Source organism: Dreissena polymorpha, chromosome 13 (assembly GCF_020536995.1).
Source record: "Dreissena polymorpha isolate Duluth1 chromosome 13, UMN_Dpol_1.0, whole genome shotgun sequence".
Classification (NCBI taxonomy): domain Eukaryota; kingdom Metazoa; phylum Mollusca; class Bivalvia; order Myida; family Dreissenidae; genus Dreissena; species Dreissena polymorpha.
The window spans coordinates 59,977,398-59,994,639 of record NC_068367.1 but is presented as its reverse complement, the minus strand read 5'-3'; the positions used below and the strand labels follow the sequence as shown (position 1 = coordinate 59,994,639).

Here is a 17,242-nt window from a genome sequence, read left to right as displayed (position 1 = left end):
TGAGGGGTGGGGGGTTAATGTGGGTGAAAATATACATTGAAACCAGAATAGTTCAAGTTATCATGCTCCATTAATATCAGATATTTGATCAGTAAGTATCAGTGGAGTTTAACCACATTCCCTCTAGGCAAGCATGTTGACACAGTAATGAAACAAAAACATTCAGGCTTTCAGTGAAAACAAGAGGACCCTTTCACCAGCTACCTTGATTGCCCCGTGACATTGACAGTGGCACTTTTGTGACAGAAAATTCTGAATTCACTTTACCTCAAGCATGTTGAGATGTTATTTTAGCATTATATAACAGAATTCTATAGAACAAAAGAAAGAATAATATGTCAGTGATCTCATATTTAGATTGTATAATGTGTTCATTGCAGCGTACTTTAAAATAACAATATCTGCGGATAGTTCTTTTATAATTTAATAACTTGAGGTGTATTCCCAAGTGTCAGGTGTGTCGTAAGGTTGAACAACAAAAGCTGTTTATCTAAAACCTGTTCGTACCTTGTTAATTATTAATAGATTATATCAATTACAATGGCTTGAGGCTTGTACAAAATGTACTAATGCTTTTACTTGTGAAGTTTGTGACACTGTTATCCGATATTACAATATTATATAATAAAAAAGGTATTGAATAATAATATACCCAAACTATGATACAATTATGTAATCTTTGAAAAGCAAAATTCTTGAGTTGATTTATTTTTAATTAACATTCATATGAATTCAAGGGTAGACAATTCAAATTTCAAACCTGTCTTAATGGTTATACATACAAATAGTTCATCAATGTCAGTAAATAATGGATTCATGAAAGTTTGTTTCGATATTTGAAATTGAAACAAAATTAAATCATAAATCATATGCAACAAATATAACCACACACATTGTTGACTGTTCATTTAATCAATGACCATAGAGCTTAATTTCTATGGAAAACTGACAAACAAGATTGCTTTCTCTTCCAGTCAATCAATTGTAAATCTTTTTATTGTGTCAGTGTGTGATATCTTTACAAACAGCATATTTTAAGCAGAACAATGCACTTTTGATATGCCCACCAATATCTGATCAATTATGATATCATGCTAATATTATCTTAATTAAATAAACAATACTATCGGCAGATATGGTTATTATTTAAAATGCTGACAGTGCATTGGCAATCCTTCCGTTCCTGGAAAAAAACTATTTTACATGTCACATGATATGTAATATATGTATATGCATGTGACCGTATTACAACCCCATGTTGTTTAGTATGTCACACGTTCTGTTAGCGTGTGCTCTTTCTTATGAGTGACCAATTTGTTACTTTCACGTTGTTTCCCCAAGTGCGCAGGATAATGAAAGACTGTAAGTCAGAGCAACATTAACTGTAGAACTTTATTGACACAAACACACAGCAAGATGGCAATAGAGCAGAGGTCTTGAACAAATGCTATAAATTGTTAACAATACAAATTTTACAACTGAAAGTATTCAATATCTAAAACATCAAACTTTAGGGAATAACTCGCTTTTAGCAAGAGGTAACTGAAGAATTTTAATATATAAAATAATCACCAAATATTTAGACTTGCATGAAGAATGAACAATTGTAATACATACAAAATACTGAACTTATATCACTTATACAAGTAAAGTAGAAATAAAATAAATGTCTTACCTGTAAGTCAGAGCAACATTAACTGTAGAACTTTATTGACACAAACACACAGCAAGATGGCAATAGAGCAGAGGTATTGAATCCATTCTGCGTTTGGCTTATATAGGAGTTGGTTGCCATCTGCTGTTGTTATGGTCACATTTGGTTTAGATTTGCTCTGACCCACAATTAGGTAATGACAACAAAGTATGTTGTAACATCAAAAGGGAGCTTTGATTAAGATGCCAATAACAGGCTGTCATTTAAGATCTCAACATGAATAATTTGTTTGTGACTTAATTTATGTTATGTTATAATCTTTTACATGCATTGTTGACAATATTGGAATATTGAAAAGGTGTTACAGCAAAACTGTAGAAGGATGTAATGTTGATGCAATAATCTTTAACAAGCATTGTTGCTTATATTGGAAATATTGGAAAGGTATTTGATGATTCTCTTAACAATAAGTGATGTAAATATGTTGTATAATATTGCATTTACAACTAAGATTGTGTTACCCCTAAATATCATATTGCCAGAGATTGACAAGAAAACAGACATCAAGTGTAGCTGTACAAGATCATGAAACCCTACAACAATAAACAAATATACAAATGACATATATTATTAAACAAATATTCAAATGGTCAAATAACTATAAAACTATTACTATAAAATCTTCAAATATGCAAATGACTGCATATATAAATGCAAAACAATATAAAATCTTCAAATATGCAATTGACTGCATATATAAATGCAAAACACTGTGAAATCTTCCCCTGCGCTGTGAAACCAATGCTCCTGCATTGTAAACAAATCAAAGAAACTGTGAAGTATCCAGTTAAATGAACAATTTAAAATGATGACTATATGATGAGGTTAGGCAATATTTACAACAACATGAGAACAACATGAAACAGAACATTCTAGACTGTAAAAAAGGTTATAAGTTAAGTAATTAACAAAGTGTTCTTACTCAAAATCTTGCACAATTGCAGCTCCATTTAAATGATTGTTACCAACAATGGAATGAACAGGAAAAAAAAATCCCGTATAGACAACATTAGGCCTAATTTAGAGTTATTGTCTCTAGAATGGGTTGTAGAACCGTGCACTTAGTTCTTAGCACTTTATTCATGATGATCAGTCATTACTTTAAAATTAACCCACTGTAAAGACTAACTCAGGTTGAGGTTTAATATTGAACCAAGAAAGGTATGCCATCTAACAAAAATGCAAGCTTCATCATTTTAAATGGAGGCAATGTATTGTTTAAATGGGACAATTAAATTTTAATTAGATTACTGTCATGTTACAAGATAACTCTATATTAAGAATCTTAAAGGATCAACATAAACCTAGGTTATAACCCAAACTTACTAACAAACTAATGACATAATGAGAAAAACTAAACACAGACAAAATGTGTGAAATGACAAAACACTACATATATCAACGATTCAGTTTCTTCTTTTCTGTCTTGGTAGGGCCCTACATGGAAATGCGAGAAATCTAACCTCGGATAATTTAAAAACAACCCCTTTATGATGATAAAACTACTAATTATTGACATCTCTTTCGTAAACACACGCCCAATCTTGAAAAAAAAGGTTCCCTATGTTATGTTTATTTTTGTATGTCTGGTATTTGGAAGTGTAGACATTCTTATAATGTCTAATGTCTGTCTAAAAGAGAAAAATACAATCTCGGAAAATGACTGGCAGATCCAGTGTGAAAGTCCTATCAGTTGTTCCACACAAACATGGTTTGTCACCTATGCATGTTGGAGTACATCTACCGTGAAGTTTAGGTAGAGTCACTGACAAAAGATAGCGACCTGACCGTTTAATATGCTGTAGAATTCTTGGAAGTTACAAGATCATAGATCATTTTTTTGTAACATAATATTCCGTAATTCTACAGTTAAATGGTCCTTACTATGATCATAATCATAGTACATGTAGACTGCAAATCCTAATACCAGACTACCATTATCAGAATGAAGTAAATTAAATGATCTTTTAAACTATGGTTAACAAATGTTAGGAACACCTACCATTAAACTGACAATATATTTGAAAAAAACTATCACTAAAATACAGGTAAACATAATATGTACACAAAAACTGTTTCTTTGTCCTTTTTTTATATAACATTTTTCCCGTTTTTTTTATTGTTGTTTGAATTTAGGCTATATACAGTTTCAATTCATAATTTACCTTTTCTATCATAAATTTTTCTATTTTTGTGTGTGGAATTTTACATATTTTTAATAAATTAAATTTAACCCATTTTATTTGTTATTTATGCGATTGATTCTTTTGAAAAATTTCCCAAAGTAAACCCTTCAGTCGGTTAGATTTCTTAGGCAATTCGATGTAAAAACTGGGCCTACCTTGGTATCTTGCCATTCCCTAGAATGTGGAGGGAGATGTTTGGTCCGGGCTGTGGAGGCTGTCTGTGGTCGATTGTGGTTGTCTGAGCTGTGGTCTGGGTTGCCTGCTGTGCTCGCCTCTGTGGAAGGCAGTGACTGGTCCCGCTGTAGACGGCTGTCTTTGATCCGAGCTGTGGTTGGCTGAGGCTGTCCCAGCTGTGGTCTGGTCCTCTGTTGCCCTCGTCAAGGATCTGAGTAGATATGGATCTGGCACTGATGGGGTCCTCTTCATGGGATCGTCTGATTCTCACCACTGTCACACGTCCGGTTAGCGTGTGCTCTTTCTTATGAGTGACCAATTTGTTACTTTCACGTTGTTTCCCCAAGTGCGCAGGATAATGAAAGACTGTAAGTCAGAGCAACATTAACTGTAGAACTTTATTGACACAAACACACAGCAAGATGGCAATAGAGCAGAGGTCTTGAACAAATGCTATAAATTGTTAACAATACAAATTTTACAACTGAAAGTATTCAATATCTAAAACATCAAACTTTAGGGAATAACTCGCTTTTAGCAAGAGGTAACTGAAGAATTTTAATATATAAAATAATCACCAAATATTTAGACTTGCATGAAGAATGAACAATTGTAATACATACAAAATACTGAACTTATATCACTTATACAAGTAAAGTAGAAATAAAATAAATGTCTTACCTGTAAGTCAGAGCAACATTAACTGTAGAACTTTATTGACACAAACACACAGCAAGATGGCAATAGAGCAGAGGTATTGAATCCATTCTGCGTTTGGCTTATATAGGAGTTGGTTGCCATCTGCTGTTGTTATGGTCACATTTGGTTTAGATTTGCTCTGACCCACAATTAGGTAATGACAACAAAGTATGTTGTAACATCAAAAGGGAGCTTTGATTAAGATGCCAATAACAGGCTGTCATTTAAGATCTCAACATGAATAATTTGTTTGTGACTTAATTTATGTTATGTTATAATCTTTTACATGCATTGTTGACAATATTGGAATATTGAAAAGGTGTTACAGCAAAACTGTAGAAGGATGTAATGTTGATGCAATAATCTTTAACAAGCATTGTTGCTTATATTGGAAATATTGGAAAGGTATTTGATGATTCTCTTAACAATAAGTGATGTAAATATGTTGTATAATATTGCATTTACAACTAAGATTGTGTTACCCCTAAATATCATATTGCCAGAGATTGACAAGAAAACAGACATCAAGTGTAGCTGTACAAGATCATGAAACCCTACAACAATAAACAAATATACAAATGACATATATTATTAAACAAATATTCAAATGGTCAAATAACTATAAAACTATTACTATAAAATCTTCAAATATGCAAATGACTGCATATATAAATGCAAAACAATATAAAATCTTCAAATATGCAATTGACTGCATATATAAATGCAAAACACTGTGAAAAGTACATCATATGACATTATTTTCCATTTTGATGGGCATTTCAGTAAATACTAATTCTAAAATTGTTTTAAATTGTTTTACTTTGGTTCCTTTGAAGATATTTACAGAAGATATCTAATTTATTAATCTGCGGTGCAAATGACATGTAATCAAATGGTTTTAAGAATTAGACCCCAAAAGGGCTGCACAATAACACCACAAACCCAACACAACATTTCTGTTTTCAATTCACACCAAAGGCTAGTATCACTTTCAAAGAAGCTGGATCCTATGCATCCATGTTGAAATATACCCAAGTCGCAGCTGCAGGATAGTTTACTTGATATTGCTCTTCTGAAATATCCATGTCAAAAACCCTGTCCTTGCTGAAAGATTATATTACTGGGTATGCAGATTGAAATACCTCCAGGGGATATTGTGGTTATCTCTGCTGACTGTCTGTCTGTCCGTCCTGGCCACTATCTCCTCCTACACTATAAGCACTAGAACCTTGAAACTTACACACATGGTAGCTATGAGCATATGTGCGACCCTGCACTGTTTGGAATTTTGATCTGACACCTGGGTCAAAAGTAATTGGGATTGGGCCAGGTCAGAGATTTTCACTATTTTTTTAAATGTTATTTTACATTAACTTCTTCATTTCTACACCGATTTACTTCAAATTGATACTGAACATCTCTTATGACAAAACAGTCAATCTCAACTATGCATGGCCCAATTACCAACCCTGGGGCACCCCGCCCACATAGGCCACACCCACCCAAAATTGCCTTTTACTATAACTTCTTCATTATTACACCGATTTACTTCAAATTGATACTGAACATCTCTTATGACAATACGGTCAATCTCAACTATGCATGGCCCCATTACCAACCCTGGGGCACCCCGCCCACATAGGCCACACCCACCAAAAATTGCCTTTTACTATAACTTCTTCATTTCTACACTGATTCACTTCTAATTGATACTGAACTTCTCTTATGACAATACGGTCAATCTCAACTATGCATGGCCCCATTACCAACACTGGGGCGCCCCTGGGTCAAACATGCGGCGTGGGGATACGCATTGGCCTCTGCCGCGCCATTTCTATATTTTTTTTCATATTTTTTTTTTTTTAGGGGGGGGGGGGGGGGAGGCAATATGAAGCTCGCTCTGGGAAAACGAGGCTTGATGCAAAAGCTTTAAGTGTCATCCAAGATTGGCCTGTGCATTTTGCACATGATAAGCAGGGGCAACACTTTCTGCCTTAAAACAGGGTATGATTTAAGAAGATACTTACTTCAAACGAAAAAAAAATCCATGAAAGCGGAAAGTGTTGTCCCTGATAAGCCTGTGCAAACTGCACAAGCCGATCTGGGCCAACACTTTACTCACATGCATTACTTCAAGAGCAAGCACACATAAAGCTATAAGCCTATAACAATGAAAAGATGTAAAGCAACCAGAACGGAATCCCAGTCATCCAAGTGTTTGTTGTAAGATCCACTGCAATGTTTAGTAAAATGCTCACAAACACAAAAAATCATGAGTTGTCATCCTCATTTTAACATATTTTTTTATATAATATGCCATGTGTCAATGATGGCAACAGGCTCAAACAGAAACATGTATAAAAGGCGCAGGAAAAAAATGCAGTATCAGTTCAATAAATGTTAAGCTTACACTATTACAAGGTAATTTCATGTTATGCACCATGATTATTGAGTTATTTTTATTCATACTGAACACTCAAGAAAACATTATTAATTTTAACATTTTTTATTGTAATTTAAAAACAATAGCTGTCTTCATAGAATGACATTATGCCCTCGAAAAACGCTTTGATAGAAATTATGAGCATTTTTCGAAACCTTAATGCATTTTTCAAAACCAAAACGCAGACCCTTAGTTCAAGGTCAAGGTCAAAGGGGTCAAATTGTGTGTGCCTATGGAAAGGCCTTGTCCATATACACATGCATACCAAATATGAATGTTACATCTGAAGGGTTATAGAAGTTGCAGGCATGTTTCGAAACCTAAATGCAAAGTGTGACGGACAGACGGACTGACAGTGCCATCACTATATGCCCTCCTGCAACCTCAAAAGCTACCAACTGATAATCAATTATGTACCCTCAAATTTCAACTGTGCAGTTTATTATTGACACTCAAACTAGCAACACCTTTTGCTTATACTACATTTTGCTGAAGTGATTTGAAAACCATTTGTTAACCATTCGGTTAAGCGTTCATCAAAAAGCAAAGAACGTTGTTTGAGATATAGAAAAATAGCTGGGAATCCTGTTTTACTCATTTTCCCTATTTATATCGTACAGAACAAATCAGTTGAAAGAATGAAGAATGGTCTTTTCTCAAATCAAGCCATGTTTGTTTAAATTTCTGGTGGTGTTTGGAGATTAACAGTAAAATGAAAAGAAAATAGACCATTATTGTCTGTAGGTATAGTCAATATTTTACAATGATCTCGGCAAACACTGAACTCCTGATGCATTTAGTGCGTCAACATTCAATACAAACTTTGCAGATATCTCACTGATCCGTAATCTTACAATTACAGATAACTTTCCACTGGATAACTTCTCTGATAAAAATCATATGCAGATAGGTATTATCATTCAATTGTTGTATTAGGGTTTATCAGCTGATTTATTAATATTTGCCTATCGGCTGACTTTGATGTATTTCACATGTATGAGTGTTGATTTAACTCGTACAATGCAGAGAGTGTACAAGATTGAAGACAAAGTCTCATGTTAGCAGTTTGTTTGAATGTGATCCATCATGATAATATTATTATGATCATTCTAAAACATACATACAACTGTTTTATTATATGTATACATGGGTATATTTCAAAGTTTATGAGGTCCTTTCCCAGCCAGAGGCTACATTATCCCTTTCAGTGCGGGAACCGAATTTTAAAGGCCTTTGCAAACAATTTGGATCCAGATGAGACGCCACAGAACGTGGCGTCTCATCAGGATCCAAACAGTTTGCTATTCTGATAGTATTCTTTGAAAAAAAATCGAAGAAATTGCTAATTTTAGAACTTCAGCAGACGACAATTTAGCAGACGATAAATTTCCCAGCATGCAAAGGGTTATGTGCAGACCCTGAGTGTGCCCCAGCACATCTACCTATTAAATTTACTACTCACAGAAATTGGGATGTTGAATTATAGCTGCAATTACCAGCTATTTTGTTGTTACTGAAAATTTTTTCAATTTTAGATGTGTTGTTAGGGGAAGCCGTAATACCGGAAGAAACCCCACCTGTTTGGTATGGTGACCACCAACCAAAATCACATGCTGCCAGAAATGGGAATTGAACCCGGTTGCCAAGGTGTCTCAGAAGCGAGTGTACCAACCACTTGCCAGACAGCCTATTACATGTATAAAGTAAAAATAGCTTTTTATAATAACAATTCACCATCTAGGTGCGTCAGTAGCTAACACAGTTCAAAGTGTCAAAATTTTAATCATGCTTTTCTTGAAAGAAACACCATATTCGTAAAACTACATAATATGTACTACCTATTCCCTGATGTATGTTGTTCTTTTATTTCTGAATCTTTGACAAAAGATTGGACAATTATATTTCACCTTTAGAGAACCTCTATGACATGATAAAGGATTTAAAAATCAACATTTCTATAACAAAGATATTATGCACAAAAGGAGTTAAAAACACAACAAATGCTAAGTAACATATAATTCACAACAACTTACTGCTTCAAGAAACTGTCGGGCACGGGTGATGCTCCCCAAAGTTTTTTTTTGTCACAATATTGCACTACATATTCAGATAAAAGGAAACCTCTTGAGGGGCATAACTTTGGACAAAATAATACGATGGATGGTTTAGCAACTTAAAAATTTCAAAGGGCCATAACTCTCTAAATAAATCATCTAACCAGAACCCACAAATAACATGCGAATCTCCTTAAGATAGTTTAAAGCTTCCCATAAAGCTTCATTGTATTCCAGTCAGTAGTTGGGGAGAACTAGCCCGGACAAGAATTGCACTATATATACAGTTAATGGAAAATTTCAAAGGGCCGTAACTCTGTGAAAAATCATCCGACCAGAACCCTCTGATAATATGCACATCTCCTCTTGGCAGTGAAGCTTCCCATAAAGTTTCATTGAATTCCGGTCATTAGTTGCTGAGGAATAGCCTGGACAAGAATTGCACTATATGTACAGTTAATGGAAAATTTCAAAGGGCAATAACTCTGTGAAAAATCATTGACCAGAACCCGCTGATAATATGCACATCTCCTCTTGGTAGTGAAGCTTCCCATAAAGTTTCATTGAATTCCGGTCATTAGTTGCTGAGAAATGGCCTGGACAAGAATTGCACTATATGTACAGTTAATGGAAAATTTCAAAGGGCCATAACTCTGTGAAAAATCATTGACCAGAACCCGCTGATAATATGCACATCTTCTCTTGGTAGTGAAGCTTCCCATAAAGTTTCATTGAATTCCGGTCATTAGTTGCTGAGAAAAGGCCTGGACAAGAATTGCACTATATGTACAGTTAATGGAAAATTTCAAAGGGCCATAACTCTGTGAAAAATCATCCAACCAGGACCCGCTGATAATATGCACATCTCCTCTTGGTAGTGAAGCTTCCCATAAAGTTTCATTGAATTCCGGTCATTAGTTGCTGAGAAATAGCCCAGACAAAAATTGTGCACGGACAGACACACGGACAAACAGACGAAGCGGCGACTATATGCTCCCCCCCAAAAATTTTTTGGGGGAGCATAATAAATGACATCATTAAAAAAAAGCATGGGAGACAACTGTGATTTGAAGCATAGGGGAGAAAATCTTAAGACTTCAGAAAACCGTTTTCAAACGCTTGCATTTTGACATCACCATGGGCGTAAAAAACAGCCAAATTGTGTTATACATTCCATTATTCATTATTTGAGAAGAAAGCACATAACTCAAAATGCCCTAGGGGTAATGAATTACTCCTATTCAAATGATGGGAAATGTTTAATGGACCTAAGCGTATTTTGTTACATCCGCCAGCGTAAGGTTTCAGTATTGTTCGTTAAATGTTGATCAAGATAAACCCTTTTCATTGTAAGAGTGAAGATATTGTAGTCAAATACATTACAGTATCCAAATACTGAACACTAATTTTTAACATCAATCTCCCATGTACAGTGCCCTAAATTGTGGAATTAATGTATATTCATGGGAATACTTATATAAGTAAGACAGGGGGATGTTAAAACGATCATACATTTTCTTTGAAAGGCCAACTGCACATCCCAAGCCATTTAAAACCTGTGGGGAAGGATTCAGATGCATTACTGTTTGTGACACACCCTATTTATCCTAAAAGGGCGGAGGGCTTAACAGGGCTTGACCTTTGACATGCCATAGATAGCGACTAATGACCTAGCAACATAATGGCCCTTGTGTGTCAACAGTTGACTGCCATCCATTCATTAACATTTTCGTGGGGTCACATTTAACATTCTTCAAAATATAGATATCATGTTGCTATGATGGCCTTTTCCCCCACTTTTGTTCATTACCCACAACAACAACCAACATCAATGAGCGCAACACACACAACAATGTGTTAATTAAATTGTTTTAGTTACAAGGTTATATTGGAAGACTGTTTAACTGGAATGACAAGAAGCAATGATACATTGTGTTACTTCATCCAAGACTGTTTAACTGGAATGACAAGAAGCAATGATACATTGTGTACTTCATCTGGAATGACAAGAAGCAATGATACATTGTGTACTTCATCTGGAATGACAAGAAGCAATGATACATTGTGTTACTTCATCCAAGATTGCAGAAGCATCACCTCACAAACTAACCAATAATTTCATGAGTAGTCATCATAATTAAACATTAATAGTGTGTTTTTTTTTCACAAAATATCTCTTTTTTTTATTCCTTCCCTATATTGCTTGCATTGTTTAATTATGCAGTGATACATCAACAAACACTAGCTGCCTGACACTCAATTTGGCATTACCACTTAACACAACATTTCACGGTAATTAAACCATTAATTTTGGTGATCAATTATTCAACCACAAGTACGAAAAATATAATCAAACAAAAGCCAGACCTTAAGCCAAGAGAATCAAAAATCAGCCGATCAACACACGGTTTGTGCTAAACAAAAATACAACAAGATATGTGCCCCCCCCCCCCCCTGAACTACTACTACTACTTTTACACTGCTGCTGCTACTGCTATTGCTACTTCTACTTTTCTGTCTATTAATTTTGGATTTTTCATAATATTTTACAGTATTTCAATAATGAAAGGGTGGTCAATAAACCTACTCACTTTTCCTGGGTAGGCTGGTTTACCAGTACTCACACTTTTCCTGGGTAGGCTGGTTTACCAGTACTCACACTTTTCCTGGGTAGGCTGGTTTACCAGTACTCACACTTTTCCTGGGTAGGCTGGTTTACCAGTATTAAGTGCACATACTGAAGCCAGGACATGACAAAAATTTAATCCTCTTCTGGAATCAAAATTGAAATGTAAATTCTCCACTGAAATGTTTTCATTGAGCTACATGTGGTTATAGTGGAGAAATCAAAAAGCCAATATTGGGAATGTCGGTCATTAAAACACCCAAACCCCACCCCCTTGGGTGATTGTCAGACCACCAGGGGCTTTAGGAAATATATAGGGATGCAGCAATTCATTTGTTCAACGGCAAATCAGCAGGAGCAGCAGTAAGAATAATTCAAAAGCATACTTTATGTTGGTTGATTTATGTTGACAGCATTCAGAAATACACATTGAAAATTTCATAGGTTCCACATAATCTGTCTTCTAATTGAATTGTTTTTAACAAACAAGTTTGCCTTGAACGATTTTGCCATTTCTCAGTAAACTGTCCTTCCCTGTATATGCTTGTTCCATTCATACATTTAACAATGGTGCAATAATTTATGCATGAGTTAATGAAAAGCAAGCCAAGTTAAAATTAATCAACTGTCACTGAATCCTATTGTCTTTCCCTGTGTCATTATGGATACATATTTGTCTTGCACAATGTCAGCTACACTTCATCCCCAAGACTTATAATTTAGCTAACATGCCCTGGTGTACTTTTCTTATTCATCCGAATATTTGTTCTATCCGAAAATATGTCCTGACATCTTATTCATGCAAGATGAAAATGGCCACCAAAATATAGAGCCTACATCTGAATATGCAATTATGACACAAAAATACCTTCTTGAATGCAAAAACATTCAAACTGTCCACATTTTTCCTCCAAAAATACAGTAGATAATGCCAGTTACTACATGCATTCACACAATAAATATGTCCAAAATTGTAATGTTTAAAGTTTAAACATTAAAACTCTTAATCTGTTGATAGAAAAACAACAACAGAAAGACAGTCTGCAATCTGACCTCACAAAACCTGATCCATCGCCAATAGATGAAAATAGGTAATTGACAGAAGTTATAAGGGTTCTTGACTTAAGGTATGAGCCCTATGCCAAAAATGCGACATTGTGCAAATGTTTTTCATACCAATCGCATGTTAGACCCTCCAGAAAAACATTGGTGGAAATCATCTTAGAATGATCAAAATGTAGATTTCCAGTAATTGCCAGCAATAAACCAGCAATTTCGTATGAATAACATTTCTCATGCATGATGAAGATGTTTCCACTTAAAACATTGACATTATCAGAAAGAAAAATTATCACATCAATTTTTATATCTTTGTTACAGATGTGAGCTATCCTACATGTTAAAACTGACAATGGTCGAGTTTTCCCTCGACACTAAATAGACACTTAGTTGCAAAGATCAGAAAAATAATCAAACCAGGCAGGTAGGACAGAAAATATAAAGATTTGACTGTATTGCAACACAGTTCGGTAACTAACCTCAAACTATCTTTGCAAAATTCAATTAAACTGAAACAAGTTTTGTACCATTATTGGGATGATAAAGTAAGAAGATTGGGGACATAGCCTCATTTAATATTACATGTCTCATTTTAACTACTTCTCAATAGATATTATCTCGCTGAAATTTCAAATTAGCAGTGCTGTAACCTCCTATATACATTCTCGCTAGTTTTGTTAATTTACATAGCGACAACTTCTCCATTATAAAATTTCGTATTTCAAACCGATAGAGACAACTTCTCCAGTATAAATTCGTTTTTTAAACTGTTGAAAACTAAATTTGCTAAGATTGTTGATTACAATGTACTCTGTTTCATATTACATCACCCCATTGGTGCAAAAAAGGTACCATGTGACATTAACATTAAATGTCACAGGGTACCTTTTTGCAGCAACCTCAGCCAATAAAATCATAAACAGGGGAAACAACTCAGATATTGCTATGTTCACAGTTTTGAACCTGTTGTGGCTTTTTATATTGTCGATAAAACAGTTAAACATGTAGTGTGTTTTTAAATATTATTTTATAGGTATATGATTATTATGATGTTGTTTTCACTATTATTCTTCCCAAATTATGGAGGGTACAGTCTTTAATACTTTAAAAACTTGATTGATGGTACAGTGTAAAATGTTTTGAAACTTTATTGAGAATAGAATTTTAATGCTATAAAGTCGACTTCATAAAGGGTACTGGATTACATGCTTGAAAACTTTATAGTACATTAATAATTGCTTCCAAACCTCATTTAAGGTACATTGTTAAATGCTTTCAAATTTAATCAGGGTACAGTCTAAAATGCTCTTAAAATGTCATAGAGGTTGCAGTGTTTATAGTGCTTTAAACATTTCATTTTGGATACAGTTTGAATGCTTGCAAACTTCATTGTTGGTACTGTATTTGATTTATGGTACAGTGCTGAATGCTTTAAAACTAGTGTAGGATACAGTGTTAAATTCTTTAAAACTTCATGAAGGGTAGTGTCAAATGCTTCCGAATTTCATGGGGATAAGTGTTAAATATTTTTGTTTAAACTTCATGGAGGTAACAGTTAATTAAATGCTTTAAAACTTTACAAAGGGGGTTTGAATCTAGCTTTAATACCTAAGATATAAACACTTTACATTCTGGTTTTCAAGCACTATCAAGATAACAGCAGCAGTTTTATTTCCCTTATAAATCAGATGATATGATGTGGTTCAGGATTTATCACATCTTTCAAAACTATGTGGGTGGGGTAATACTGAACGTAAGGCAGTTTATTGTTACATATGCACATTATTTCCTGATGGATGAATTCAGGAGTATTATATCAATTTATTCATTGGCTTCCTTCATGTAAAGAAAAAGAGCTATTTGATTACCTGTAACCGGAACTCTAAATACCATAAAGAATTGACATGCTTTATGGTTTGAAAACGTTTAACACTTTACCCTTTATGAAGTTTACATGCATTAAAAACTATTTTTATAATTTTAAATCCTAATAATACAACATTTTAAGTTAAACAGTCACTAGAAATATTCCGTTATATTGAATGATACCGGTACATGTATGCCTATAGCTCACTATAGCATCGATATCTGTTCTTATGACATTTATACAAAACATGTTGTGCACAAACAAATTCAAGGCCATTTCACCTCATAAATAAAGCAAAATATATTTCACCTACTCGACACCTACTTAAAATTCATTGAAACACTGATAAATTGCGAGGAAAAATTCAACAAAAGCTTCTCACAAACAAATGCGCAATACGAAGAGCAAATTCAAAGGTAGGTGTGGTCGCTGAAAAAACCCTCACATTTAAACATAAAAATCAAACAAGAACTGTTCACTTACCATCAAATAAGGGTGATATTGTATGCCAGACTTAGCCTGTTTAATCATCGCTTCATGAGCACCAACGTTTAAATGTGTGTACACTCCCAACCTCCTTGGATTGAATCAAATACCTACTAAATTACACCCCTCATAAATGTTTACAACTTCAGAGTACCTTATAAACTTAATATAAAACCAGCCTGTTTTCCCTGTAACAATCAGTATATCACATTTATGTCCAAAAATGTAGGTACCTGTACTTTCAACGTTAAGACGGTAAAAGATTATTTCAATTTGGTAGTTTCAAGCAGGTATTTTTATTTATGCGAATTCTTCCTTCACTGAATAAATTTAACCCACCATCCACTTGCTAACAGTTTATGGTCCTAGGCATATAGGACATACCATAGTTTTATTGGTGTCAGTTTACGAAGTGGAGATAGTATTATCAAAAATTTATCTTCTATACAAGCCTAGTAACTGGCAGGCAAAAGTTGGTGAACCCCAAATCATAACGGTTGGTAGGTGGGGGGGGGGAATGTGTTTGTGTGATGCATTGTGGTAGTTTCAGAAATGGAATGCTGAATGGGGCTTAAACTTAACAGTAAATCTACCTGTTTCAATATTTAAAATTTCCACAGATTCAATTGTGATTTTATACCTTTTTAGATTTAAGCAACCCTAGTTAAGATAACTGCTTTTTCGAAGATTTGAATTGTTAATGACAACTGAGCTGAAATTTCAAGCTCTTATGAAGGCCAATATGAGTGATAACCCACCTAAATATGGCAGGCTAATAAATCGGAAATTACAATGGTAATAGAATCCTAGAAGAGGTTTTAAAAAAGTGATTTAATCCTTTCAACTCGGCGAGTCTTGAACTTGTATGCATTATTAATGAGCACAAATCGTGAAAAAATATTGAACTCATATCGTTTAACCGGTATTCATCCCATTAAAAGATAAAAAAGGCGATGGAAAAAAGAGACGCATTAACATGTTTGGGCATAAAACAGTCATCAGTTTTTTTTATATTCATAAATCTGAATGAAATGAGTTATAACCCAGCCAGCAAGAAAAGAAAATAATATCACAATAGGCCAAGATTTCGTATATTGATATTTCAAACTTTCTCATTTCAATCATTTATCACTTTTCTTTCAGCGTTGAAAAGAAAAGTTCTATATTTATATGATGGTTTGAATTTCAATGAAACACTATCCTCAATACCTGAAAGATTTGTGCATTTCTTTCCTTCTATGCAATATAGAGATTGTTAAGAGCAAAACTGTAGTACGTGTTAAACAATTTCCTTTATTAGATACACTAGTTTTAAACTAAACTTGCAATATGTGCTTTGCTGTTCCTGTAACTAAGGATTTTTTGTACACATTGTATGCTATTGCAAAGAAGTTTGGCTGAATTAATTATAGTTTGACAATAATAAGATATGTTAATTGTGCAATACAGTGTTGAACTAAACATGTTGGGATACAAGTTAAAAGATTTTGTCATTCTTGTCTTTTACAAGAGCTGAGTGTCATGTCTTGGCAAGAATTGTACATCAGAACCAACAATTATTGTATATAAACAGATAATCAACATTAAAACATACACTATATTGAAGTCTATTTAATAATTTATTCTCAAGCCAAAATATGCAGACATCAGTTTAGAACACATTTTTCATGGGGCAAAAGTACAAATCAGTTATAATTTTGTTGCAAATTACAGGTTAATATTAACAAAGAACCAACACTAACAAAACAAATCATGTAATTTTAATAAAAATATTGAAATTGTGTTGTTACATTATAAATAATTGAAAACTAATTTTCCTTGGTTTAGAATCAACAGTTTAAAATCAAAGTACTGGCAGTACTGGTGTGACGGTGCTTTTAAAGAGGATGGATATAAAACATCAATTTAAGTTTATCTATATCACCACTATTGTG

The 17,242-nt window shown here is 34.1% G+C and overlaps 1 protein-coding gene across 16 annotated transcripts in view; it reads right to left on the bottom strand.

The window, feature by feature from the left end:
* Nucleotides 1-17,242, bottom strand: part of LOC127856000 (RNA-binding motif, single-stranded-interacting protein 2-like) — a 247,648-nt gene that overhangs the window by 86,858 nt on the left and 143,548 nt on the right. Inside the window, exon 1 of one of the 16 annotated variants that reach the window (XM_052391955.1) lies at nucleotides 15,306-15,734. The exons of the other annotated variants lie outside the window; for them this stretch is intronic. Coding sequence (XP_052247915.1) covers nucleotides 15,306-15,353 — 48 coding nt within the window. The 5' untranslated portion in view covers nucleotides 15,354-15,734. Of the gene's footprint in view, nucleotides 1-15,305; nucleotides 15,735-17,242 lie in introns of those variants that run through there. 16 annotated transcript variants of the gene reach the window in all.